The 27774-nt window shown below is 48.2% G+C and overlaps 1 protein-coding gene across 1 annotated transcript; it reads right to left on the bottom strand.

Annotated features, from left to right (window-relative positions):
• Positions 1-27774, bottom strand: LOC144123984 (uncharacterized). Its single transcript, XM_077656675.1, has 3 exons — positions 26836-27774; positions 686-1016; positions 1-332 (listed from the first exon to the last, which is right to left on the bottom strand). The coding sequence occupies exons 1-3, from the start codon at positions 27772-27774 to the stop codon at positions 1-3; spliced, it is 1602 nt and encodes a 533-aa protein (XP_077512801.1).

Raw genomic sequence — 27774 nt, 5'->3', positions numbered from 1 at the left:
CTAGACGCCACTGTTGCCACCGGTATCACCCGGCGGAAGAACATCGGCCTGCTCGAGGAGTACCTTGTCGCCGGCCCGCTTGTCATCCAAAAGGTTCGGGCGCGGCCGGAACATCGGACGCGGGGATTGAGAGGTCTCCGCAGGGGGTTCCTCGACGCAGGCTGCTACCACCTTGTCCCCTTCGGGGCTGGTCTGGTCGTGGGGACGGATCGCCGGGGTGGTGACGGGGGGCGTGACACTAGTGTTGCAGGCGCCGCTCTTCCCGTGGTCGTCCTTGTTCGGGTCGTTTGACTGGATGGCCTCGGGCTCTGTTGGGCTAGCCCCGTTCCCAGCTGTCACGTTATCGGCACCGATGGAGTCTGCCGTCGGCTCGCTGGTTCGTCGGCCGCCTTGCTGCTATCCCCGGAGCTCACACACGTGGCAAGCGTCGAAGCCGACTTGCCCGCCTCGTCCGTGCCAGTCGCTGCTTCCTCCGCCTCGGCGACGTCCATGAGTTCCGCGGTGTCGTTCGCCTTTCTGAGACCGGTAGCCGACGCGTAGGTACGGACGCAGTCCGCGTCCGCGTGTCCATTGCGCATGCACTGGGAACACCTGGGCACCTTTCAGTCGCGGCGAACGTGGCCCGTGCCGTGACAACGCAAGCAATGCATCGGTCCCCCGAGCACAACCACGAGGGCCAGCTCACCGGCTACTCGCAACTGGTGTGGCAAATCATCCACCTTCATTCCCGGCTTCAACTTGAGTAGCACGGTCCTGGTGGTTGAGCCTTTCTCCTTCATCCCTTGGACGCGCCTATGCTCCCGCGTCACCTCCGTCACATTTCCGAACGCCGCGAAAGCAGTCCGGTAGTCTTCGTCAGCCACACCGTGCAGCATCCAATGCAGGCGACGCTTTACCTGTTGATCCTCCGGGTCGAAAATGATGCGCCGGCGTCCTTTCACTTGTAGCTCCTTCAACGCAGCAAGCTTTTTCGTGGCTTCAGCACTGCTGAGCGTCACCGCCCACACAGAATTTATCTGATACGCCCCCAACGCCACGACGTCGGGGAGCGCACCAGCGTTGGCGAGGGCGTCCCAAAAATTTTCCACCCTCTAGGGCCTCGCTCGCACGTCACCGTGCAGAAACACCGTGTTAAGCACAACACGTCATGTTGGCAGAGTAGGCAGAACAATATCGTAGTCCTTATCTGCGTCGGCAGCAAGCCTGTTTCCGCGGCCAGCAAGGGCCGCTCCGCCGGAGCTCATGATCCTGCGTCCGTCACGCTCGGTGGCCGGAAGTAGTATGGCTGCGCCACTCTGGTGATTTCGCTGCACAGCAACGTAGCCTATATTAGAAGGCAAATTGTTGTACATATTGAATCTTACTGTTGAAAAAGAAAGGATAGAAGAAAAAGAAGACAAAAACCATAGCAGAGCGTGGTTTCGATCCACGGACCTCGGGTTATGGGCGCAGCACGCTTCCAATGCGCCACTCTGCTGATTTTTTTTTCCTTTATTGCATGGAAGAACTTCTGTAGAAAGGGGGAAACTTCAATCAGACTAGTTCGCGTCTCAAGTTACCGGGCTGCTTAATATGAGCCCCCCATAGCCCTAACTCACCACTGCATCCCCATCAAAACATCAAAATTCAGGGACGCACACACAAGCATCTAGGCACGGCAGCCAGCTTGGAGGTTCGTCGCGAGCAGCATATACACTCCTCACCAACGCACACTGTTCTCGAAACACAGATTTGGACGATCTTGGTGGCTCGGCATGTCTGTCCATCATACGGCTTTTCCAAAGACTGAATAGTCCCATTACACAAACACGTCATAAGGCACAACAAAGATTTTGTCAACAGGCAGAAATCTAATAGTGTATGGTGTAATTTCAATGTCCTTCTTAAGAGTTCGTTGTAGTATGTCCCAAAAGAACATGGCATCACGGCACAGGATGAAGCAATGATCAATTGTCTCAGGCACGTTACACAGACGACAATTCACATTCCAAGGTACAAACATCCCCTTGTCATTAAGAAATGTCTTGACAGGCAGCGTCGCTGTATGTAGTTTGAAAAAGAACGTTTTAGCGGCTGCCTGAATGCACATCCGCCTAACACGCTTTAGAACACTGATGTCCAAAGACCCCAGATAAGGCTGCCGATACAATGGTGTAGGGAACAAAGACTCAGTGAGAGACTGGGTCATCTGCTTTCTCGAGAGGCTATACAGGTAATCTAAAGAGAAGCGCACAGTGAGAAAATTGAAAGTGTCAGCAACATCCTTAAGAAATCCCCATAAAGTCCCCTCACGAGCCTGCACAGTCGGTGCGAATAAGTAAGGCAAATGAAAACTAAGCCGCCTAATGAGCACAGCTACCAGAAACGGGTCGTTTGCCGATTTGAAAAAGAAAAAACGGGAAACGAGTTGATGCACGAACAGGTGAACAAGGCCCACTCCACCACCCTCTAAGTGAAGGAACAAGTTGTCACGCCTCATCGGCTCCCATTGAGAGCGCCAAACGAATGCTGCAAATATTCTATGTATTGCTTGCACCTTCCTCCTCGCACAATGCAGGACTTGAAGGACATACGCGAGCTTTGCAAACAAAAAAATGTTACAGACCTGTGCCCTCGCAAACACTGAGAGTTCCCTACCCATCCAAGCCTGTGTTTGCCGCCGTAGAGTTACAGTTTGTGAATCCCAGTAGGCTGTACTGTTGCGAACTTGGTGCAGCGGAACGCCTAGGTACTCAAGAGGGCTACAGTTCCAGCATATACCACCGAACTGGCTTGGCCTTGTTCCCCAATGACCCAACCAAAAGCCTTTGGACTTCTCTAAATTAAGAGCTGCGCCTGAGACATCGCAGAACTGTTTAGTCAAGTTTAGAGCCTCGAGTACACTCTTTTTGTAAGAACAAAAGAGGGCGACATCATCAGCGTAAGCTAAAACTTTAACTTCACATTGAGCCAGAGAAAAACCGCGGATAGCTGCGCTGTTAATTATACTGAGACAGAGGGGTTCCAGATATAGGGCAAACAACAATGGAGACAGTGGACATCCTTGACGAACAGATGCTTCTACTGGTACTGGTTTCGTTAGCTCCTGATTTACAATAACCCTTGTATAGGAGTTCTTTTAGCACAGCCTTATGCCTTTGAGCAAGACGTCACCAATATTTGCATACTCCAAGACCGCGAACAAGAAATCGTGCCGAACTTTATCAAACGCCTTAGCCAAGTCAATTTGAATCAGAGCTACTTGGCCTATCTCATCTGATACTGTCTCTAATACTGAACGTGCAATATGGATATGTGTTTGAATACTGCGGCCTCTAATACCACAGACCTGATGCGGACCTATCAAGTCCATAATGACGAGCTGCAGACGACTGCTAAGAACCTTGGCAAAAATTTTGTAATCAACATTGCAAAGGGAAATTGGACGATATCCCTCAACAGTTTTCAACAGATTAGTATCTTTGCTTTTGGGAATTATTATTGTGTGCCCAGAATAAAAAGTGGGAGGCAGGACACCCACATCATAAGATGCTTTGAAAACTTCCATCAAAACAGGCACTAGGCAAGGCGAAAATGTTTTATAGAATTCGCTAGTAATACCATCTGGCCCAGGAGATTTCTGGCTCTGCAGGGCAGAAATGGCTGATTGAATTTCATCCAAAGTGATAGGTCCCTTCACTATAGCACACTTCTCATCATCAAGTCGAGGGAAGTTTCCGAGCAAGGAACTGTAATCGAAACCCTGACTTGGATCTTCGCAACTGCCAAACAGCTTCCGATAATAGTCGAAGAAAGCAGCAAGAATACCAGGCGCATCACTGTGTGTGCAATCACCATACTGAATTTCCAATATTTCCTTCGCAAGAGCATTCTCTCTTTCATCACTCAGGGCCCGACGAGAAGGTTGCTCATCAAGAAACCTTCGGGACCTAGATCGTATCAAGGCCCCCTTATATCTGTCTGTCGCAAATTGTTGAAGCTGTGCTTTTACGTTATTAATCTCTTCGAGATAGGCACCCGGGCTTACCCTCTCTAGCTCATGTAGCTCCGTTAGGGTGCGCCCAAGCTCACGAAGGTGGTGTCTCTTGAGGAAAGCGATTCTTGCTGAGGCCTCAATTGCCAAGTTTTTGATCTCCTGTTTAAACAAGTCCAATTTTTGAAAAATGGAAAGATCACGGCGTGACCATACGTCCTTCAAACAAGTAGGTACACCACGCTGAAAGATTTCGTCTGAGAGCAGACAGTTATTCATCTTCCACAACTCCCATCGAGGGTGAAGTACATGCCGAGTGTACTTTCCTATCTGAAGAGACACCATACAGTGGTCACTGAAGAAAATGCGCCGCACCCAGTAGCCAAACACACTTGCTAATGCGTCAACAGAAACGTAAATTCTGTCAAGGCGAGCATTAGAGGAAAACTGAAAATGAGTGAAATGTATACTGTCGGCTTTTGCTGCCCCACATCCACAAGACTATATTCAGAAACCAAATCGGTAAGTAATGCAGCACTATGGTCGTATCTCTTACAAACCACTGAACGGTCCTCATCCCTACAAACGCAATTAAAATCTCCCAACAATATAATTTTGCGGTCCGTGCACAAATGTTCAACTAATGACAGAAAAAAAAGCCTTTAATCGCGCTGCTTTGTGGGGGCATAAACACAAATAATCCGCCACTGTACACCTGAAATTGTGAGATCACAGCATATAAGTCGCCCCTCGTCATCTATGCAATAAGACATGGCTGTCATCTCTAGCGTGTTCGCCAGGAATAGCATACAACCTCCGGATAAGCCTCTCGCGTGGCTAACAATAATGCTGTATTCCGACAAAAAAGGCTCAAGAGCAGCTGCTGTCTCTTCATCAGAGGACAACTTTGTTTCCTGGATAGCGGCTACACACACACTCCATTTCTTTAAGAGATGCCGTACCTGCTGTTGCCTCCTACGATTACGCATACCCCTTACGTTAAGGGTAGCGACTTGATATGCTGCGACGCTCGCCATTTTGGTGCCAGTCTTAACAAACGCCATCCCCTGGAATGTGGTGGCCCGCCGCCAAATTGGCGGCCCCTCGGGCAGACATCGCCCTCCTCTTTAACACCACCCTTCCCGTGGCCTCTACACATTGTGCCTTCTGGTCAGTGCCATCGATACACACCTCGTCAGCATCTGCAGGACGTTTCAAAGGTGCGGTGCTGTCCATGTCTTCCTCTGAGACAGCCAAGGCCTCGGCCCACGAACCCGAGGGGAGCACATCACTCGCTGCCATACTGACAGCCGACAGAGAACCTGACACGCCAGAGATCGACGCCACACACGTCTCACCGTTACCCTCCAACGACGAAGCAGAATCAGCATCAGAGGAGGATCGGCGAGCATTCACTGGCTGTATCGCCTCGACTGACTCCACAGGAGGCATAGCCGGACGTTGACCTGTGGCAACGAGGTGTTCCTGTGCAGCAAGCACAGCAGTCTCTGTAACACTCACGGGGGGGCCCGGGTCCGGCGGTTTTCGTCCTGGAGGCGTGGATGCTAGATGGCCAGTCGCTTCATATTCCGTGTTGTTTTGAGGTGTTGAAGTCTTCTGTTCCCCATCTATTCGATGCTCATGACTTAGTTCTCCGGTCGCGTCCACAACCTCAGACACATCCATAATGTGTTCTGATGCCACGTCATCTTCCCGTGACCACTGGCCTTGACGCAGCCTGTCAGCGTAACTCAAGACACAGTTCTCCGCAGTATGGCCAAAGCGTCGGCACTGAGTGCATCGAGGCGTGTGACACTGGCGCCGGACATGTCCAACCCAGCTACATCGGAGGCACAGTGGAGGTCTCCCTGGGATAAGGACTAATGCCTGCACTCCATAAACATTAAGTGTGTGTGGAATGGTGCTAGCTGACACTCCATCCTTGAGTGTGAGGGAGAGTTCACGGTTCACCGTTTCCATATGCTCCATCCCTGGGCACCGCCACTTTTCACGCTCCACAGACTGGACCGTGCCATAAGGCTCTAATGCTTCCACAATCCTCCGGTGTTCCATATAGCGGGGAAGCCAAAGGAGCTTAACCTTGACGTTCTTAGTATCCGGGTCAAACACCATGCACCGTAGTCCTTTGACAGGAAACTCCGCTTTGTTAACAAGCTTCTGTTTGGAAGAACTACTCTCGCAGGTAACCATCCACACGTGGCTCAATTGGTATTGACCAATGCACAAAATTTCCCGGAGATCCAATACCTGTGCGAGTGCGTCACGGAAGTCAGGTGCTCGGTACGGGCGACCCTTAAGGTCAGCATGCAGGAAAACGGTATTAAGGACAACATTACCGGTTGGCAATCGGGGAAGGACAACTTTGTACGAGTCCGTAGTGTCCTGAGACGTCGGTAGTCCTCGGCCAACGGCCGATGCGCTGTTTCCAGCATGAAGCATGTTGAAGCACAGCCGCTCAGAACGGCTTCTTCCTCTTCCTCCTCACTCTGCTTCGCCACTCTGCTGATTTCGCTGCACAGCAACGTAGCCTATATTAGTAGGCAAATTGTTGTACAGATTGAATCTTACTGTTGAAAAAGAAAGGATAGAAGAAAAAGAAGACAAAAACCACCCCAGAGCGTGGTTTCGATCCACGGACCTCTGGGTTATGGGCCCAGCACGCTTCCTTTTTTTTTAATGCCGGGCTTCGACAGAATACAACAAAAAACATACACGGGTAGACACCCAAGCTACAAAAAGGTAGCCTACAGCCCCCAGAGGGCCAGGCCTTGTAAGTTTAAAATTCCCTGAGTTCCATCAAAGGTTCGAGCTTTGAAAGCCACTCAGGGGGAGATGCTTGTGTTTTCAGCACCTCGATGAACTTCTGCATTGTCTCACGGAAATACAATCGCGCAGGCCGCGCATCCGGGTCACAATGAAAGCCTGCCATTCGGGAGCGTAATATGATATGGAGGCCCGCGAGCATTACTGAATCCAACGGCATGCCATCTTCTTTTGCTGTAGGCAGGAATCGGATTCCATACGGATCCAATGGTAATTCTTTTTTGATGAACCTTTGAAGGACGTCCCAAAAATATACCCCTTCCCAACAGTGCAAGAAAACGTGGTCGATTGTTTCTGGTTGTTTACATATAAGGCAGTGGGATCCGCAAGGTATTTAAAACCCCTTTTTTTCTTGGAAAGATTTTACAGACAGAGTCCCGGTGTGAAGCATGGAGAAGAAATTTTTTGTTCCCGGTGGTACCTGCATTTTTTCACCCGTTTCAGGACATCTCTGCCTGGGCCTCCGGAGCATATTACCCTGTACATGGGTTCCGGAAATAAAACGTCCCAAACCTCTTTGTACAATGTTTTCCGCTGAACACCACTTAAATAATTTTTTGAAAACCTCGCCGTCAAAAACCTGACGCTAAACACAACCTCTTTAAGAAAACCAAAAATACCTCCACTCATAGTCACCGTTCTAACAATGAAATCTGGCACAGCACGCCCGAGCCTGACTTTGCATACGGTACGTAGAATGGGATCTTTAACGTCTCGGAGAGACAAAAATCTGTTTACTATCTGCCGTATCAACAAGTGCCCCAGACCAAGTCCCCTTACCTTGACGCTCCTGAACAAATTTGTCCGGCTGCACCTCTCCCATTTTGAGGCCCATATTAAGATAGCGAAAATACGGTGCAGCTTTTGCACGTTTAACCGTGAGCAGTGGAGTACTTGCATCACGTACCAGAGCTTGCTTATCAAAAACAAATTGCACACAGTTGCTCTTGCAAATACAGACAAATTAGCACTTTTCCATTTTTCAGCTTCCTCACGCGTTTATTCAAACTGTGTTTTCCAAAAAGGCTCAGTGTCCCTGTAAAATTCGAGTGGAACACCTAGGTATTTCACGGGTGTTGTCACCCAAGAAACGGTGGCGAAAAAAGCTGGAGTTGACGGCCATTCTTCGTGCCAGAATCCCAGGCACTTGCCCCAATTCACCAAACTTCCGGTGACCTCACTGAAACCCTTTACTGCTTCGATTGTGCTGCTTATGCTATCTTGGTTAACGCAGAAAACAGCAACGTCATCTGCGTATGCTAAGAGCTTCACTTGTGATTCCTGTACACGAATACCATGAATAGCCTCGTTTCCTATAATGTTTAGGCAGAGGGTTTCTATACAAATACAAAACAGCAGGGGGCTGAGGGGACAGCCCTGGCGTACCGATCTCTGCACACTAATGGGGGCCAAAAGGTCTTGTTTACTATTAACCTCGTAGTGCATTTACGGTAAGCCATGGCCACACCCTCTTTTATAACAGAACCAACGTTAATGTAATGTAGAATGCAAAGCAGCAATTCACGCGCCACACAGTAAACGCCTTCTCAAGGTCAATCTGAAGAACTGCGACCCGAGCATATATTGCGTCACAACACTCAAGCACGCACCTAGCCTTGTGATTATTCTCAACAAATTGTTGTACAGGTTGAATCTTACTGTTGAAAAAGAAAGGATAGAAGAAAAAGAAGACAAAAACCATAGCAGAGCGTGGTTTCGATCCACGGACCTCGGGTTATGGGCGCAGCACGCTTCCAATGCGCCACTCTGCTGATTTTTTTTTCCTTTATTGCATGGAAGAACTTCTGTAGAAAGGGGGAAACTTCAATCAGACTAGTTCGCGTCTCAAGTTACCGGGCTGCTTAATATGAGCCCCCCATAGCCCTAACTCACCACTGCATCCCCATCAAAACATCAAAATTCAGGGACGCACACACAAGCATCTAGGCACGGCAGCCAGCTTGGAGGTTCGTCGCGAGCAGCATATACACTCCTCACCAACGCACACTGTTCTCGAAACACAGATTTGGACGATCTTGGTGGCTCGGCATGTCTGTCCATCATACGGCTTTTCCAAAGACTGAATAGTCCCATTACACAAACACGTCATAAGGCACAACAAAGATTTTGTCAACAGGCAGAAATCTAATAGTGTATGGTGTAATTTCAATGTCCTTCTTAAGAGTTCGTTGTAGTATGTCCCAAAAGAACATGGCATCACGGCACAGGATGAAGCAATGATCAATTGTCTCAGGCACGTTACACAGACGACAATTCACATTCCAAGGTACAAACATCCCCTTGTCATTAAGAAATGTCTTGACAGGCAGCGTCGCTGTATGTAGTTTGAAAAAGAATGTTTTAGCGGCTGCCTGAATGCACATCCGCCTAACACGCTTTAGAACACTGATGTCCAAAGACCCCAGATAAGGCTGCCGATACAATGGTGTAGGGAACAAAGACTCAGTGAGAGACTGGGTCATCTGCTTTCTCGAGAGGCTATACAGGTAATCTAAAGAGAAGCGCACAGTGAGAAAATTGAAAGTGTCAGCAACCTCCTTAAGAAATCCCCATAAAGTCCCCTCACGAGCCTGCACAGTCGGTGCGAATAAGTAAGGCAAATGAAAACTAAGCCGCCTAATGAGCACAGCTACCAGAAACGGGTCGTTTGCCGATTTGAAAAAGAAAAAACGGGAAACGAGTTGATGCACGAACAGGTGAACAAGGCCCACTCCACCACCCTCTAAGTGAAGGAACAAGTTGTCACGCCTCATCGGCTCCCATTGAGAGCGCCAAACGAATGCTGCAAATATTCTATGTATTGCTTGCACCTTCCTCCTCGCACAATGCAGGACTTGAAGGACATACGCGAGCTTTGCAAACAAAAAAATGTTATAGACCTGTGCCCTCGCAAACACTGAGAGTTCCCTACCCATCCAAGCCTGTGTTTGCCGCCGTAGAGTTACAGTTTGTGAATCCCAGTAGGCTGTACTGTTGCGAACTTGGTGCAGCGGAACGCCTAGGTACTCAAGAGGGCTACAGTTCCAGCATATACCACCGAACTGGCTTGGCCTTGTTCCCCAATGACCCAACCAAAAGCCTTTGGACTTCTCTAAATTAAGAGCTGCGCCTGAGACATCGCAGAACTGTTTAGTCAAGTTTAGAGCCTCGAGTACACTCTTTTTGTAAGAACAAAAGAGGGCGACATCATCAGCGTAAGCTAAAACTTTAACTTCACATTGAGCCAGAGAAAAACCGCGGATAGCTGCGCTGTTAATTATACTGAGACAGAGGGGTTCCAGATATAGGGCAAACAACAATGGAGACAGTGGACATCCTTGACGAACAGATGCTTCTAGTGGTACTGGTTTTGTTAGCTCCTGATTAACAATAACCCTTGTATAGGAGTTCTTTTAGCACAGCCTTATGCCTTTGAGCAAGACGTCACCAATATTTGCATACTCCAAGACCGCGAACAAGAAATCGTGCCGAACTTTATCAAACGCCTTAGCCAAGTCAATTTGAATCAGAGCTACTTGGCCTATCTCATCTGATACTGTCTCTAATACTGAACGTGCAATATGGATATGTGTTTGAATACTGCGGCCTCTAATACCACAGACCTGATGCGGACCTATCAAGTCCATAATGACGAGCTGCAGACGACTGCTAAGAACCTTGGCAAAAATTTTGTAATCAACATTGCAAAGGGAAATTGGACGATGTCCCTCAACAGTTTTCAACAGATTAGTATCTTTGCTTTTGGGAATTATTATTGTGTGCCCAGAATAAAAAGTGGGAGGCAGGACACCCACATCATAAGATGCTTTGAAAACTTCCATCAAAACAGGCACTAGGCAAGGCGAAAATGTTTTATAGAATTCGCTAGTAATACCATCTGGCCCAGGAGATTTCTGGCTCTGCAGGGCAGAAATGGCTGATTGAATTTCATCCAAAGTGATAGGTCCCTTCACTATAGCACACTTCTCATCATCAAGTCGAGGGAAGTTTCCGAGCAAGGAACTGTAATCGAAACCCTGACTTGGATCTTCGCAACTGCCAAACAGCTTCCGATAATAGTTGAAGAAAGCAGCAAGAATACCAGGCGCATCACTGTGTGTGCAATCACCATACTGAATTTCCAATATTTCCTTCGCAAGAGCATTCTCTCTTTCATCACTCAGGGCCCGACGAGAAGGTTGCTCATCAAGAAACCTTCGGGACCTAGATCGTATCATGGCCCCCTTATATCTGTCTGTCGCAAATTGTTGAAGCTGTGCTTTTACGTTATTAATCTCTTCGAGATAGGCATCCGGGCTTACCCTCTCTAGCTCATGTAGCTCCGTTAGGGTGCGCCCAAGCTCACGAAGGTGGTGTCTCTTGAGGAAAGCGATTCTTGCTGAGGCCTCAATTGCCAAGTTTTTGATCTCCTGTTTAAACAAGTCCAATTTTTGAAAAATGGAAAGATCACGGCGTGACCATACGTCCTTCAAACAAGTAGGTACACCACGCTGAAAGATTTCGTCTGAGAGCAGACAGTTATTCATCTTCCACAACTCCCATCGAGGGTGAAGTACATGCCGAGTGTACTTTCCTATCTGAAGAGACACCATACAGTGGTCACTGAAGAAAATGGGCCGCACCCAGTAGCCAAACACACTTGCTAATGCGTCAACAGAAACGTAAATTCTGTCAAGGCGAGCATTAGAGGAAAACTGAAAATGAGTGAAATGTATACTGTCGGCTTTTTCCTGCCCCACATCCACAAGACTATATTCAGAAACCAAATCGGTAAGTAATGCAGCACTATGGTCGTATCTCTTACAAACCACTGAACGGTCCTCATCCCTACAAACGCAATTAAAATCTCCCAACAATATAATTTTGCGGTCCGTGCACAAATGTTCAACTAATGACAGAAAAAAAAGCCTTTAATCGCGCTGCTTTGTGGGGGCATAAACACAAATAATCCGCCACTGTACACCTGAAATTGTGAGATCACAGCATATAAGTCGCCCCTCGTCATCTATGCAATAAGACATGGCTGTCATCTCTAGCGTGTTCGCCAGGAATAGCATACAACCTCCGGATAAGCCTCTCGCGTGGCTAACAATAATGCTGTATTCCGACAAAAAAGGCTCAAGAGCAGCTGCTGTCTCTTCATCAGAGGACAACTTTGTTTCCTGGATAGCGGCTACACACACACTCCATTTCTTTAAGAGATGCCGTACCTGCTGTTGCCTCCTACGATTACGCATACCCCTTACGTTAAGGGTAGCGACTTGATATGCTGCGACGCTCGCCATTTTGGTGCCAGTCTTAACAAACGCCATCCCCTGGAATGTGGTGGCCCGCCGCCAAGTTGGCGGCCCCTCGGGCAGACATCGCCCTCCTCTTTAACACCACCCTTCCCGTGGCCTCTACACATTGTGCCTTCTGGTCAGCGCCATCGATACACACCTCGTCAGCATCTGCAGGACGTTTCAAAGGTGCGGTGCTGTCCATGTCTTCCTCTGAGACAGCCAAGGCCTCGGCCCAAGAACCCGAGGGGAGCACATCACTCGCTGCCATACTGACAGCCGACAGAGAACCTGACACGCCAGAGATCGACGCCACACACGTCTCACCGTTACCCTCCAACGACGAAGCAGAATCAGCATCAGAGGAGGATCGGCGAGCATTCACTGGCTGTATCGCCTCGACTGACTCCACAGGAGGCATAGCCGGACGTTGACCTGTGGCAACGAGGTGTTCCTGTGCAGCAAGCACAGCAGTAGCTGTAACACTCACGGGGGGGCCCGGGTCCGGCGGTTTTCGTCCTGGAGGCGTGGATGCTAGATGGCCAGTCGCTTCATATTCCGTGTTGTTTTGAGGTGTTGAAGTCTTCTGTTCCCCATCTATTCGATGCTCATGACTTAGTTCTCCGGTCGCGTCCACAACCTCAGACACATCCATAATGTGTTCTGATGCCACGTCATCTTCCCGTGACCACTGGCCTTGACGCAGCCTGTCAGCGTAACTCAAGACACAGTTCTCCGCAGTATGGCCAAAGCGTCGGCACTGAGTGCATCGAGGCGTGTGACACTGGCGCCGGACATGTCCAACCCAGCTACATCGGAGGCACAGTGGAGGTCTCCCTGGGATAAGGACTAATGCCTGCACTCCATAAACATTAAGTGTGTGTGGAATGGTGCTAGCTGACACTCCATCCTTGAGTGTGAGGGAGAGTTCACGGTTCACCGTTTCCATATGCTCCATCCCTGGGCACCGCCACTTTTCACGCTCCACAGACTGGACCGTGCCATAAGGCTCTAATGCTTCCACAATCCTCCGGTGTTCCATATAGCGGGGAAGCGAAAGGAGCTTAACCTTGACGTTCTTAGTATCCGGGTCAAACACCATGCACCGTAGTCCTTTGACAGGAAACTCCGCTTTGTTAACAAGCTTCTGTTTGGAAGAACTACTCTCGCAGGTAACCATCCACACGTGGCTCAATTGGTATTGACCAATGCACAAAATTTCCCGGAGATCCAATACCTGTGCGAGTGCGTCACGGAAGTCAGGTGCTCGGTACGGGCGACCCTTAAGGTCAGCATGCAGGAAAACGGTATTAAGGACAACATTACCGGTTGGCAATCGGGGAAGGACAACTTTGTACGAGTCCGTAGTGTCCTGAGACGTCGGTAGTCCTCGGCCAACGGCCGATGCGCTGTTTCCAGCATGAAGCATGTTGAAGCACAGCCGCTCAGAACGGCTTCTTCCTCTTCCTCCTCACTCTGCTTCGCCACTCTGCTGATTTCGCTGCACAGCAACGTAGCCTATATTAGTAGGCAAATTGTTGTACAGATTGAATCTTACTGTTGAAAAAGAAAGGATAGAAGAAAAAGAAGACAAAAACCACCCCAGAGCGTGGTTTCGATCCACGGACCTCTGGGTTATGGGCCCAGCACGCTTCCTTTTTTTTTTAATGCCGGGCTTCGACAGAATACAACAAAAAACATACACGGGTAGACACCCAAGCTACAAAAAGGTAGCCTACAGCCCCCAGAGGGCCAGGCCTTGTAAGTTTAAAATTCCCTGAGTTCCATCAAAGGTTCGAGCTTTGAAAGCCACTCAGGGGGAGATGCTTGTGTTTTCAGCACCTCGATGAACTTCTGCATTGTCTCACGGAAATACAATCGCGCAGGCCGCGCATCCGGGTCACAATGAAAGCCTGCCATTCGGGAGCGTAATATGATATGGAGGACCGCGAGCATTACTGAATCCAACGGCATGCCATCTTCTTTTGCTGTAGGCAGGAATCGGATTCCATACGGATCCAATGGTAATTCTTTTTTGATGAACCTTTGAAGGACGTCCCAAAAATATACCCCTTCCCAACAGTGCAAGAAAACGTGGTCGATTGTTTCTGGTTGTTTACATATAAGGCAGTGGGATCCGCAAGGTATTTAAAACCCCTTTTTTTCTTGGAAAGATTTTACAGACAGAGTCCCGGTGTGAAGCATGGAGAAGAAATTTTTTGTTCCCGGTGGTACCTGCATTTTTTCACCCGTTTCAGGACATCTCTGCCTGGGCCTCCGGAGCATATTACCCTGTACATGGGTTCCGGAAATAAAACGTCACAAACCTCTTTGTACAATGTTTTCCGCTGAACACCACTTAAATAATTTTTTGAAAACCTCGCCGTCAAAAACCTGACGCTAAACACAACCTCTTTAAGAAAACCAAAAATACCTCCACTCATAGTCACCGTTCTAACAATGAAATCTGGCACAGCACGCCCGAGCCTGACTTTGCATACAGGACGTAGAATGGGATCTTTAACGTCTCGGAGAGACAAAAATCTGTTTACTATCTGCCGTATGAACAAGTGCCCCAGACCAAGTCCCCTTACCTTGACGCTCCTGAACAAATTTGTCCGGCTGCACCTCTCCCATTTTGAGGCCCATATTAAGATAGCGAAAATACGGTGAAGCTTTTGCACGTTTAACCGTGAGCAGTGGAGTACTTGCATCACGTACCAGAGCTTGCTTATCAAAAACAAATTGCACACAGTTGCTCTTGCAAATACAGACAAATTAGCACTTTTCCATTTTTCAGCTTCCTCACGCGTTTATTCAAACTGTGTTTTCCAAAAAGGCTCAGTGTCCCTGTAAAATTCGAGTGGAACACCTAGGTATTTCACGGGTGTTGTCACCCAAGAAACGGTGGCGAAAAAAGCTGGAGTTGACGGCCATTCTTCGTGCCAGAATCCCAGGCACTTGCCCCAATTCACCAAACTTCCGGTGACCTCACTGAAACCCTTTACTGCTTCGATTGTGCTGCTTATGCTATCTTGGTTAACGCAGAAAACAGCAACGTCATCTGCGTATGCTAAGAGCTTCACTTGTGATTCCTGTACACGAATACCATGAATAGCCTCGTTTCCTATAATGTTTAGGCAGAGGGTTTCTATACAAATACAAAACAGCAGGGGGCTGAGGGGACAGCCCTGGCGTACCGATCTCTGCACACTAATGGGGGCCAAAAGGTCTTGTTTACTATTAACCTCGTAGTGCATTTACGGTAAGCCATGGCCACACCCTCTTTTATAACAGAACCAACGTTAATGTAATGTAGAATGCAAAGCAGCAATTCACGCGCCACACAGTAAACGCCTTCTCAAGGTCAATCTGAAGAACTGCGACCCGAGCATATATTGCGTCACAACACTCAAGCACGCACCTAGCCTTGTGATTATTCTCAACAAATTGTTGTACAGGTTGAATCTTACTGTTGAAAAAGAAAGGATAGAAGAAAAAGAAGACAAAAACCATAGCAGAGCGTGGTTTCGATCCACGGACCTCGGGTTATGGGCGCAGCACGCTTCCAATGCGCCACTCTGCTGATTTTTTTTTCCTTTATTGCATGGAAGAACTTCTGTAGAAAGGGGGAAACTTCAATCAGACTAGTTCGCGTCTCAAGTTACCGGGCTGCTTAATATGAGCCCCCCATAGCCCTAACTCACCACTGCATCCCCATCAAAACATCAAAATTCAGGGACGCACACACAAGCATCTAGGCACGGCAGCCAGCTTGGAGGTTCGTCGCGAGCAGCATATACACTCCTCACCAACGCACACTGTTCTCGAAACACAGATTTGGACGATCTTGGTGGCTCGGCATGTCTGTCCATCATACGGCTTTTCCAAAGACTGAATAGTCCCATTACACAAACACGTCATAAGGCACAACAAAGATTTTGTCAACAGGCAGAAATCTAATAGTGTATGGTGTAATTTCAATGTCCTTCTTAAGAGTTCGTTGTAGTATGTCCCAAAAGAACATGGCATCACGGCACAGGATGAAGCAATGATCAATTGTCTCAGGCACGTTACACAGACGACAATTCACATTCCAAGGTACAAACATCCCCTTGTCATTAAGAAATGTCTTGACAGGCAGCGTCGCTGTATGTAGTTTGAAAAAGAATGTTTTAGCGGCTGCCTGAATGCACATCCGCCTAACACGCTTTAGAACACTGATGTCCAAAGACCCCAGATAAGGCTGCCGATACAATGGTGTAGGGAACAAAGACTCAGTGAGAGACTGGGTCATCTGCTTTCTCGAGAGGCTATACAGGTAATCTAAAGAGAAGCGCACAGTGAGAAAATTGAAAGTGTCAGCAACCTCCTTAAGAAATCCCCATAAAGTCCCCTCACGAGCCTGCACAGTCGGTGCGAATAAGTAAGGCAAATGAAAACTAAGCCGCCTAATGAGCACAGCTACCAGAAACGGGTCGTTTGCCGATTTGAAAAAGAAAAAACGGGAAACGAGTTGATGCACGAACAGGTGAACAAGGCCCACTCCACCACCCTCTAAGTGAAGGAACAAGTTGTCACGCCTCATCGGCTCCCATTGAGAGCGCCAAACGAATGCTGCAAATATTCTATGTATTGCTTGCACCTTCCTCCTCGCACAATGCAGGACTTGAAGGACATACGCGAGCTTTGCAAACAAAAAAATGTTACAGACCTGTGCCCTCGCAAACACTGAGAGTTCCCTACCCATCCAAGCCTGTGTTTGCCGCCGTAGAGTTACAGTTTGTGAATCCCAGTAGGCTGTACTGTTGCGAACTTGGTGCAGCGGAACGCCTAGGTACTCAAGAGGGCTACAGTTCCAGCATATACCACCGAACTGGCTTGGCCTTGTTCCCCAATGACCCAACCAAAAGCCTTTGGACTTCTCTAAATTAAGAGCTGCGCCTGAGACATCGCAGAACTGTTTAGTCAAGTTTAGAGCCTCGAGTACACTCTTTTTGTAAGAACAAAAGAGGGCGACATCATCAGCGTAAGCTAAAACTTTAACTTCACATTGAGCCAGAGAAAAACCGCGGATAGCTGCGCTGTTAATTATACTGAGACAGAGGGGTTCCAGATATAGGGCAAACAACAATGGAGACAGTGGACATCCTTGACGAACAGATGCTTCTAGTGGTACTGGTTTTGTTAGCTCCTGATTAACAATAACCCTTGTATAGGAGTTCTTTTAGCACAGCCTTATGCCTTTGAGCAAGACGTCACCAATATTTGCATACTCCAAGACCGCGAACAAGAAATCGTGCCGAACTTTATCAAACGCCTTAGCCAAGTCAATTTGAATCAGAGCTACTTGGCCTATCTCATCTGATACTGTCTCTAATACTGAACGTGCAATATGGATATGTGTTTGAATACTGCGGCCTCTAATACCACAGACCTGATGCGGACCTATCAAGTCCATAATGACGAGCTGCAGACGACTGCTAAGAACCTTGGCAAAAATTTTGTAATCAACATTGCAAAGGGAAATTGGACGATGTCCCTCAACAGTTTTCAACAGATTAGTATCTTTGCTTTTGGGAATTATTATTGTGTGCCCAGAATAAAAAGTGGGAGGCAGGACACCCACATCATAAGATGCTTTGAAAACTTCCATCAAAACAGGCACTAGGCAAGGCGAAAATGTTTTATAGAATTCGCTAGTAATACCATCTGGCCCAGGAGATTTCTGGCTCTGCAGGGCAGAAATGGCTGATTGAATTTCATCCAAAGTGATAGGTCCCTTCACTATAGCACACTTCTCATCATCAAGTCGAGGGAAGTTTCCGAGCAAGGAACTGTAATCGAAACCCTGACTTGGATCTTCGCAACTGCCAAACAGCTTCCGATAATAGTTGAAGAAAGCAGCAAGAATACCAGGCGCATCACTGTGTGTGCAATCACCATACTGAATTTCCAATATTTCCTTCGCAAGAGCATTCTCTCTTTCATCACTCAGGGCCCGACGAGAAGGTTGCTCATCAAGAAACCTTCGGGACCTAGATCGTATCATGGCCCCCTTATATCTGTCTGTCGCAAATTGTTGAAGCTGTGCTTTTACGTTATTAATCTCTTCGAGATAGGCATCCGGGCTTACCCTCTCTAGCTCATGTAGCTCCGTTAGGGTGCGCCCAAGCTCACGAAGGTGGTGTCTCTTGAGGAAAGCGATTCTTGCTGAGGCCTCAATTGCCAAGTTTTTGATCTCCTGTTTAAACAAGTCCAATTTTTGAAAAATGGAAAGATCACGGCGTGACCATACGTCCTTCAAACAAGTAGGTACACCACGCTGAAAGATTTCGTCTGAGAGCAGACAGTTATTCATCTTCCACAACTCCCATCGAGGGTGAAGTACATGCCGAGTGTACTTTCCTATCTGAAGAGACACCATACAGTGGTCACTGAAGAAAATGGGCCGCACCCAGTAGCCAAACACACTTGCTAATGCGTCAACAGAAACGTAAATTCTGTCAAGGCGAGCATTAGAGGAAAACTGAAAATGAGTGAAATGTATACTGTCGGCTTTTTCCTGCCCCACATCCACAAGACTATATTCAGAAACCAAATCGGTAAGTAATGCAGCACTATGGTCGTATCTCTTACAAACCACTGAACGGTCCTCATCCCTACAAACGCAATTAAAATCTCCCAACAATATAATTTTGCGGTCCGTGCACAAATGTTCAACTAATGACAGAAAAAAAAGCCTTTAATCGCGCTGCTTTGTGGGGGCATAAACACAAATAATCCGCCACTGTACACCTGAAATTGTGAGATCACAGCATATAAGTCTCCCCTCGTCATCTATGCAATAAGACATGGCTGTCATCTCTAGCGTGTTCGCCAGGAATAGCATACAACCTCCGGATAAGCCTCTCGCGTGGCTAACAATAATGCTGTATTCCGACAAAAAAGGCTCAAGAGCAGCTGCTGTCTCTTCATCAGAGGACAACTTTGTTTCCTGGATAGCGGCTACACACACACTCCATTTCTTTAAGAGATGCCGTACCTGCTGTTGCCTCCTACGATTACGCATACCCCTTACGTTAAGGGTAGCGACTTGATATGCTGCGACGCTCGCCATTTTGGTGCCAGTCTTAACAAACGCCATCCCCTGGAATGTGGTGGCCCGCCGCCAAGTTGGCGGCCCCTCGGGCAGACATCGCCCTCCTCTTTAACACCACCCTTCCCGTGGCCTCTACACATTGTGCCTTCTGGTCAGCGCCATCGATACACACCTCGTCAGCATCTGCAGGACGTTTCAAAGGTGCGGTGCTGTCCATGTCTTCCTCTGAGACAGCCAAGGCCTCGGCCCAAGAACCCGAGGGGAGCACATCACTCGCTGCCATACTGACAGCCGACAGAGAACCTGACACGCCAGAGATCGACGCCACACACGTCTCACCGTTACCCTCCAACGACGAAGCAGAATCAGCATCAGAGGAGGATCGGCGAGCATTCACTGGCTGTATCGCCTCGACTGACTCCACAGGAGGCATAGCCGGACGTTGACCTGTGGCAACGAGGTGTTCCTGTGCAGCAAGCACAGCAGTAGCTGTAACACTCACGGGGGGGCCCGGGTCCGGCGGTTTTCGTCCTGGAGGCGTGGATGCTAGATGGCCAGTCGCTTCATATTCCGTGTTGTTTTGAGGTGTTGAAGTCTTCTGTTCCCCATCTATTCGATGCTCATGACTTAGTTCTCCGGTCGCGTCCACAACCTCAGACACATCCATAATGTGTTCTGATGCCACGTCATCTTCCCGTGACCACTGGCCTTGACGCAGCCTGTCAGCGTAACTCAAGACACAGTTCTCCGCAGTATGGCCAAAGCGTCGGCACTGAGTGCATCGAGGCGTGTGACACTGGCGCCGGACATGTCCAACCCAGCTACATCGGAGGCACAGTGGAGGTCTCCCTGGGATAAGGACTAATGCCTGCACTCCATAAACATTAAGTGTGTGTGGAATGGTGCTAGCTGACACTCCATCCTTGAGTGTGAGGGAGAGTTCACGGTTCACCGTTTCCATATGCTCCATCCCTGGGCACCGCCACTTTTCACGCTCCACAGACTGGACCGTGCCATAAGGCTCTAATGCTTCCACAATCCTCCGGTGTTCCATATAGCGGGGAAGCCAAAGGAGCTTAACCTTGACGTTCTTAGTATCCGGGTCAAACACCATGCACCGTAGTCCTTTGACAGGAAACTCCGCTTTGTTAACAAGCTTCTGTTTGGAAGAACTACTCTCGCAGGTAACCATCCACACGTGGCTCAATTGGTATTGACCAATGCACAAAATTTCCCGGAGATCCAATACCTGTGCGAGTGCGTCACGGAAGTCAGGTGCTCGGTACGGGCGACCCTTAAGGTCAGCATGCAGGAAAACGGTATTAAGGACAACATTACCGGTTGGCAATCGGGGAAGGACAACTTTGTACGAGTCCGTAGTGTCCTGAGACGTCGGTAGTCCTCGGCCAACGGCCGATGCGCTGTTTCCAGCATGAAGCATGTTGAAGCACAGCCGCTCAGAACGGCTTCTTCCTCTTCCTCCTCACTCTGCTTCGCCACTCTGCTGATTTCGCTGCACAGCAACGTAGCCTATATTAGTAGGCAAATTGTTGTACAGATTGAATCTTACTGTTGAAAAAGAAAGGATAGAAGAAAAAGAAGACAAAAACCACCCCAGAGCGTGGTTTCGATCCACGGACCTCTGGGTTATGGGCCCAGCACGCTTCCTTTTTTTTTTAATGCCGGGCTTCGACAGAATACAACAAAAAACATACACGGGTAGACACCCAAGCTACAAAAAGGTAGCCTACAGCCCCCAGAGGGCCAGGCCTTGTAAGTTTAAAATTCCCTGAGTTCCATCAAAGGTTCGAGCTTTGAAAGCCACTCAGGGGGAGATGCTTGTGTTTTCAGCACCTCGATGAACTTCTGCATTGTCTCACGGAAATACAATCGCGCAGGCCGCGCATCCGGGTCACAATGAAAGCCTGCCATTCGGGAGCGTAATATGATATGGAGGACCGCGAGCATTACTGAATCCAACGGCATGCCATCTTCTTTTGCTGTAGGCAGGAATCGGATTCCATACGGATCCAATGGTAATTCTTTTTTGATGAACCTTTGAAGGACGTCCCAAAAATATACCCCTTCCCAACAGTGCAAGAAAACGTGGTCGATTGTTTCTGGTTGTTTACATATAAGGCAGTGGGATCCGCAAGGTATTTAAAACCCCTTTTTTTCTTGGAAAGATTTTACAGACAGAGTCCCGGTGTGAAGCATGGAGAAGAAATTTTTTGTTCCCGGTGGTACCTGCATTTTTTCACCCGTTTCAGGACATCTCTGCCTGGGCCTCCGGAGCATATTACCCTGTACATGGGTTCCGGAAATAAAACGTCACAAACCTCTTTGTACAATGTTTTCCGCTGAACACCACTTAAATAATTTTTTGAAAACCTCGCCGTCAAAAACCTGACGCTAAACACAACCTCTTTAAGAAAACCAAAAATACCTCCACTCATAGTCACCGTTCTAACAATGAAATCTGGCACAGCACGCCCGAGCCTGACTTTGCATACAGGACGTAGAATGGGATCTTTAACGTCTCGGAGAGACAAAAATCTGTTTACTATCTGCCGTATGAACAAGTGCCCCAGACCAAGTCCCCTTACCTTGACGCTCCTGAACAAATTTGTCCGGCTGCACCTCTCCCATTTTGAGGCCCATATTAAGATAGCGAAAATACGGTGAAGCTTTTGCACGTTTAACCGTGAGCAGTGGAGTACTTGCATCACGTACCAGAGCTTGCTTATCAAAAACAAATTGCACACAGTTGCTCTTGCAAATACAGACAAATTAGCACTTTTCCATTTTTCAGCTTCCTCACGCGTTTATTCAAACTGTGTTTTCCAAAAAGGCTCAGTGTCCCTGTAAAATTCGAGTGGAACACCTAGGTATTTCACGGGTGTTGTCACCCAAGAAACGGTGGCGAAAAAAGCTGGAGTTGACGGCCATTCTTCGTGCCAGAATCCCAGGCACTTGCCCCAATTCACCAAACTTCCGGTGACCTCACTGAAACCCTTTACTGCTTCGATTGTGCTGCTTATGCTATCTTGGTTAACGCAGAAAACAGCAACGTCATCTGCGTATGCTAAGAGCTTCACTTGTGATTCCTGTACACGAATACCATGAATAGCCTCGTTTCCTATAATGTTTAGGCAGAGGGTTTCTATACAAATACAAAACAGCAGGGGGCTGAGGGGACAGCCCTGGCGTACCGATCTCTGCACACTAATGGGGGCCAAAAGGTCTTGTTTACTATTAACCTCGTAGTGCATTTACGGTAAGCCATGGCCACACCCTCTTTTATAACAGAACCAACGTTAATGTAATGTAGAATGCAAAGCAGCAATTCACGCGCCACACAGTAAACGCCTTCTCAAGGTCAATCTGAAGAACTGCGACCCGAGCATATATTGCGTCACAACACTCAAGCACGCACCTAGCCTTGTGATTATTCTCAACAAATTGTTGTACAGGTTGAATCTTACTGTTGAAAAAGAAAGGATAGAAGAAAAAGAAGACAAAAACCATAGCAGAGCGTGGTTTCGATCCACGGACCTCGGGTTATGGGCGCAGCACGCTTCCAATGCGCCACTCTGCTGATTTTTTTTTCCTTTATTGCATGGAAGAACTTCTGTAGAAAGGGGGAAACTTCAATCAGACTAGTTCGCGTCTCAAGTTACCGGGCTGCTTAATATGAGCCCCCCATAGCCCTAACTCACCACTGCATCCCCATCAAAACATCAAAATTCAGGGACGCACACACAAGCATCTAGGCACGGCAGCCAGCTTGGAGGTTCGTCGCGAGCAGCATATACACTCCTCACCAACGCACACTGTTCTCGAAACACAGATTTGGACGATCTTGGTGGCTCGGCATGTCTGTCCATCATACGGCTTTTCCAAAGACTGAATAGTCCCATTACACAAACACGTCATAAGGCACAACAAAGATTTTGTCAACAGGCAGAAATCTAATAGTGTATGGTGTAATTTCAATGTCCTTCTTAAGAGTTCGTTGTAGTATGTCCCAAAAGAACATGGCATCACGGCACAGGATGAAGCAATGATCAATTGTCTCAGGCACGTTACACAGACGACAATTCACATTCCAAGGTACAAACATCCCCTTGTCATTAAGAAATGTCTTGACAGGCAGCGTCGCTGTATGTAGTTTGAAAAAGAATGTTTTAGCGGCTGCCTGAATGCACATCCGCCTAACACGCTTTAGAACACTGATGTCCAAAGACCCCAGATAAGGCTGCCGATACAATGGTGTAGGGAACAAAGACTCAGTGAGAGACTGGGTCATCTGCTTTCTCGAGAGGCTATACAGGTAATCTAAAGAGAAGCGCACAGTGAGAAAATTGAAAGTGTCAGCAACCTCCTTAAGAAATCCCCATAAAGTCCCCTCACGAGCCTGCACAGTCGGTGCGAATAAGTAAGGCAAATGAAAACTAAGCCGCCTAATGAGCACAGCTACCAGAAACGGGTCGTTTGCCGATTTGAAAAAGAAAAAACGGGAAACGAGTTGATGCACGAACAGGTGAACAAGGCCCACTCCACCACCCTCTAAGTGAAGGAACAAGTTGTCACGCCTCATCGGCTCCCATTGAGAGCGCCAAACGAATGCTGCAAATATTCTATGTATTGCTTGCACCTTCCTCCTCGCACAATGCAGGACTTGAAGGACATACGCGAGCTTTGCAAACAAAAAAATGTTACAGACCTGTGCCCTCGCAAACACTGAGAGTTCCCTACCCATCCAAGCCTGTGTTTGCCGCCGTAGAGTTACAGTTTGTGAATCCCAGTAGGCTGTACTGTTGCGAACTTGGTGCAGCGGAACGCCTAGGTACTCAAGAGGGCTACAGTTCCAGCATATACCACCGAACTGGCTTGGCCTTGTTCCCCAATGACCCAACCAAAAGCCTTTGGACTTCTCTAAATTAAGAGCTGCGCCTGAGACATCGCAGAACTGTTTAGTCAAGTTTAGAGCCTCGAGTACACTCTTTTTGTAAGAACAAAAGAGGGCGACATCATCAGCGTAAGCTAAAACTTTAACTTCACATTGAGCCAGAGAAAAACCGCGGATAGCTGCGCTGTTAATTATACTGAGACAGAGGGGTTCCAGATATAGGGCAAACAACAATGGAGACAGTGGACATCCTTGACGAACAGATGCTTCTAGTGGTACTGGTTTTGTTAGCTCCTGATTAACAATAACCCTTGTATAGGAGTTCTTTTAGCACAGCCTTATGCCTTTGAGCAAGACGTCACCAATATTTGCATACTCCAAGACCGCGAACAAGAAATCGTGCCGAACTTTATCAAACGCCTTAGCCAAGTCAATTTGAATCAGAGCTACTTGGCCTATCTCATCTGATACTGTCTCTAATACTGAACGTGCAATATGGATATGTGTTTGAATACTGCGGCCTCTAATACCACAGACCTGATGCGGACCTATCAAGTCCATAATGACGAGCTGCAGACGACTGCTAAGAACCTTGGCAAAAATTTTGTAATCAACATTGCAAAGGGAAATTGGACGATGTCCCTCAACAGTTTTCAACAGATTAGTATCTTTGCTTTTGGGAATTATTATTGTGTGCCCAGAATAAAAAGTGGGAGGCAGGACACCCACATCATAAGATGCTTTGAAAACTTCCATCAAAACAGGCACTAGGCAAGGCGAAAATGTTTTATAGAATTCGCTAGTAATACCATCTGGCCCAGGAGATTTCTGGCTCTGCAGGGCAGAAATGGCTGATTGAATTTCATCCAAAGTGATAGGTCCCTTCACTATAGCACACTTCTCATCATCAAGTCGAGGGAAGTTTCCGAGCAAGGAACTGTAATCGAAACCCTGACTTGGATCTTCGCAACTGCCAAACAGCTTCCGATAATAGTTGAAGAAAGCAGCAAGAATACCAGGCGCATCACTGTGTGTGCAATCACCATACTGAATTTCCAATATTTCCTTCGCAAGAGCATTCTCTCTTTCATCACTCAGGGCCCGACGAGAAGGTTGCTCATCAAGAAACCTTCGGGACCTAGATCGTATCATGGCCCCCTTAAATCTGTCTGTCGCAAATTGTTGAAGCTGTGCTTTTACGTTATTAATCTCTTCGAGATAGGCATCCGGGCTTACCCTCTCTAGCTCATGTAGCTCCGTTAGGGTGCGCCCAAGCTCACGAAGGTGGTGTCTCTTGAGGAAAGCGATTCTTGCTGAGGCCTCAATTGCCAAGTTTTTGATCTCCTGTTTAAACAAGTCCAATTTTTGAAAAATGGAAAGATCACGGCGTGACCATACGTCCTTCAAACAAGTAGGTACACCACGCTGAAAGATTTCGTCTGAGAGCAGACAGTTATTCATCTTCCACAACTCCCATCGAGGGTGAAGTACATGCCGAGTGTACTTTCCTATCTGAAGAGACACCATACAGTGGTCACTGAAGAAAATGGGCCGCACCCAGTAGCCAAACACACTTGCTAATGCGTCAACAGAAACGTAAATTCTGTCAAGGCGAGCATTAGAGGAAAACTGAAAATGAGTGAAATGTATACTGTCGGCTTTTTCCTGCCCCACATCCACAAGACTATATTCAGAAACCAAATCGGTAAGTAATGCAGCACTATGGTCGTATCTCTTACAAACCACTGAACGGTCCTCATCCCTACAAACGCAATTAAAATCTCCCAACAATATAATTTTGCGGTCCGTGCACAAATGTTCAACTAATGACAGAAAAAAAAGCCTTTAATCGCGCTGCTTTGTGGGGGCATAAACACAAATAATCCGCCACTGTACACCTGAAATTGTGAGATCACAGCATATAAGTCGCCCCTCGTCATCTATGCAATAAGACATGGCTGTCATCTCTAGCGTGTTCGCCAGGAATAGCATACAACCTCCGGATAAGCCTCTCGCGTGGCTAACAATAATGCTGTATTCCGACAAAAAAGGCTCAAGAGCAGCTGCTGTCTCTTCATCAGAGGACAACTTTGTTTCCTGGATAGCGGCTACACACACACTCCATTTCTTTAAGAGATGCCGTACCTGCTGTTGCCTCCTACGATTACGCATACCCCTTACGTTAAGGGTAGCGACTTGATATGCTGCGACGCTCGCCATTTTGGTGCCAGTCTTAACAAACGCCATCCCCTGGAATGTGGTGGCCCGCCGCCAAGTTGGCGGCCCCTCGGGCAGACATCGCCCTCCTCTTTAACACCACCCTTCCCGTGGCCTCTACACATTGTGCCTTCTGGTCAGCGCCATCGATACACACCTCGTCAGCATCTGCAGGACGTTTCAAAGGTGCGGTGCTGTCCATGTCTTCCTCTGAGACAGCCAAGGCCTCGGCCCAAGAACCCGAGGGGAGCACATCACTCGCTGCCATACTGACAGCCGACAGAGAACCTGACACGCCAGAGATCGACGCCACACACGTCTCACCGTTACCCTCCAACGACGAAGCAGAATCAGCATCAGAGGAGGATCGGCGAGCATTCACTGGCTGTATCGCCTCGACTGACTCCACAGGAGGCATAGCCGGACGTTGACCTGTGGCAACGAGGTGTTCCTGTGCAGCAAGCACAGCAGTAGCTGTAACACTCACGGGGGGGCCCGGGTCCGGCGGTTTTCGTCCTGGAGGCGTGGATGCTAGATGGCCAGTCGCTTCATATTCCGTGTTGTTTTGAGGTGTTGAAGTCTTCTGTTCCCCATCTATTCGATGCTCATGACTTAGTTCTCCGGTCGCGTCCACAACCTCAGACACATCCATAATGTGTTCTGATGCCACGTCATCTTCCCGTGACCACTGGCCTTGACGCAGCCTGTCAGCGTAACTCAAGACACAGTTCTCCGCAGTATGGCCAAAGCGTCGGCACTGAGTGCATCGAGGCGTGTGACACTGGCGCCGGACATGTCCAACCCAGCTACATCGGAGGCACAGTGGAGGTCTCCCTGGGATAAGGACTAATGCCTGCACTCCATAAACATTAAGTGTGTGTGGAATGGTGCTAGCTGACACTCCATCCTTGAGTGTGAGGGAGAGTTCACGGTTCACCGTTTCCATATGCTCCATCCCTGGGCACCGCCACTTTTCACGCTCCACAGACTGGACCGTGCCATAAGGCTCTAATGCTTCCACAATCCTCCGGTGTTCCATATAGCGGGGAAGCCAAAGGAGCTTAACCTTGACGTTCTTAGTATCCGGGTCAAACACCATGCACCGTAGTCCTTTGACAGGAAACTCCGCTTTGTTAACAAGCTTCTGTTTGGAAGAACTACTCTCGCAGGTAACCATCCACACGTGGCTCAATTGGTATTGACCAATGCACAAAATTTCCCGGAGATCCAATACCTGTGCGAGTGCGTCACGGAAGTCAGGTGCTCGGTACGGGCGACCCTTAAGGTCAGCATGCAGGAAAACGGTATTAAGGACAACATTACCGGTTGGCAATCGGGGAAGGACAACTTTGTACGAGTCCGTAGTGTCCTGAGACGTCGGTAGTCCTCGGCCAACGGCCGATGCGCTGTTTCCAGCATGAAGCAT

This window comes from Amblyomma americanum, chromosome 3 (assembly GCF_052857255.1).
Source record: "Amblyomma americanum isolate KBUSLIRL-KWMA chromosome 3, ASM5285725v1, whole genome shotgun sequence".
Taxonomy (NCBI): Eukaryota; Metazoa; Arthropoda; class Arachnida; order Ixodida; family Ixodidae; genus Amblyomma; species Amblyomma americanum.
The sequence above is the reverse complement of the archived record's forward strand: the minus strand, read 5'-3'. Positions and strand labels throughout refer to the sequence as shown.

Coding starts and splice junctions, on each gene's coding strand:
- LOC144123984 (XM_077656675.1), bottom strand. CDS start 27,774: ATGCTTCATGCTGGAAACAGCGCATCGGCCGTTGGCCGAGGACTACCG. Junction 1,017..26,835: donor CGCCGGACCCGGGCCCCCCC/GTGAGTGTTACA, acceptor GGGGCGTATCAG/ATAAATTCTGTGTGGGCGGT. Junction 333..685: donor ACACCAGTTGCGAGTAGCCG/GTGAGCTGGCCC, acceptor ATAACGTGACAG/CTGGGAACGGGGCTAGCCCA.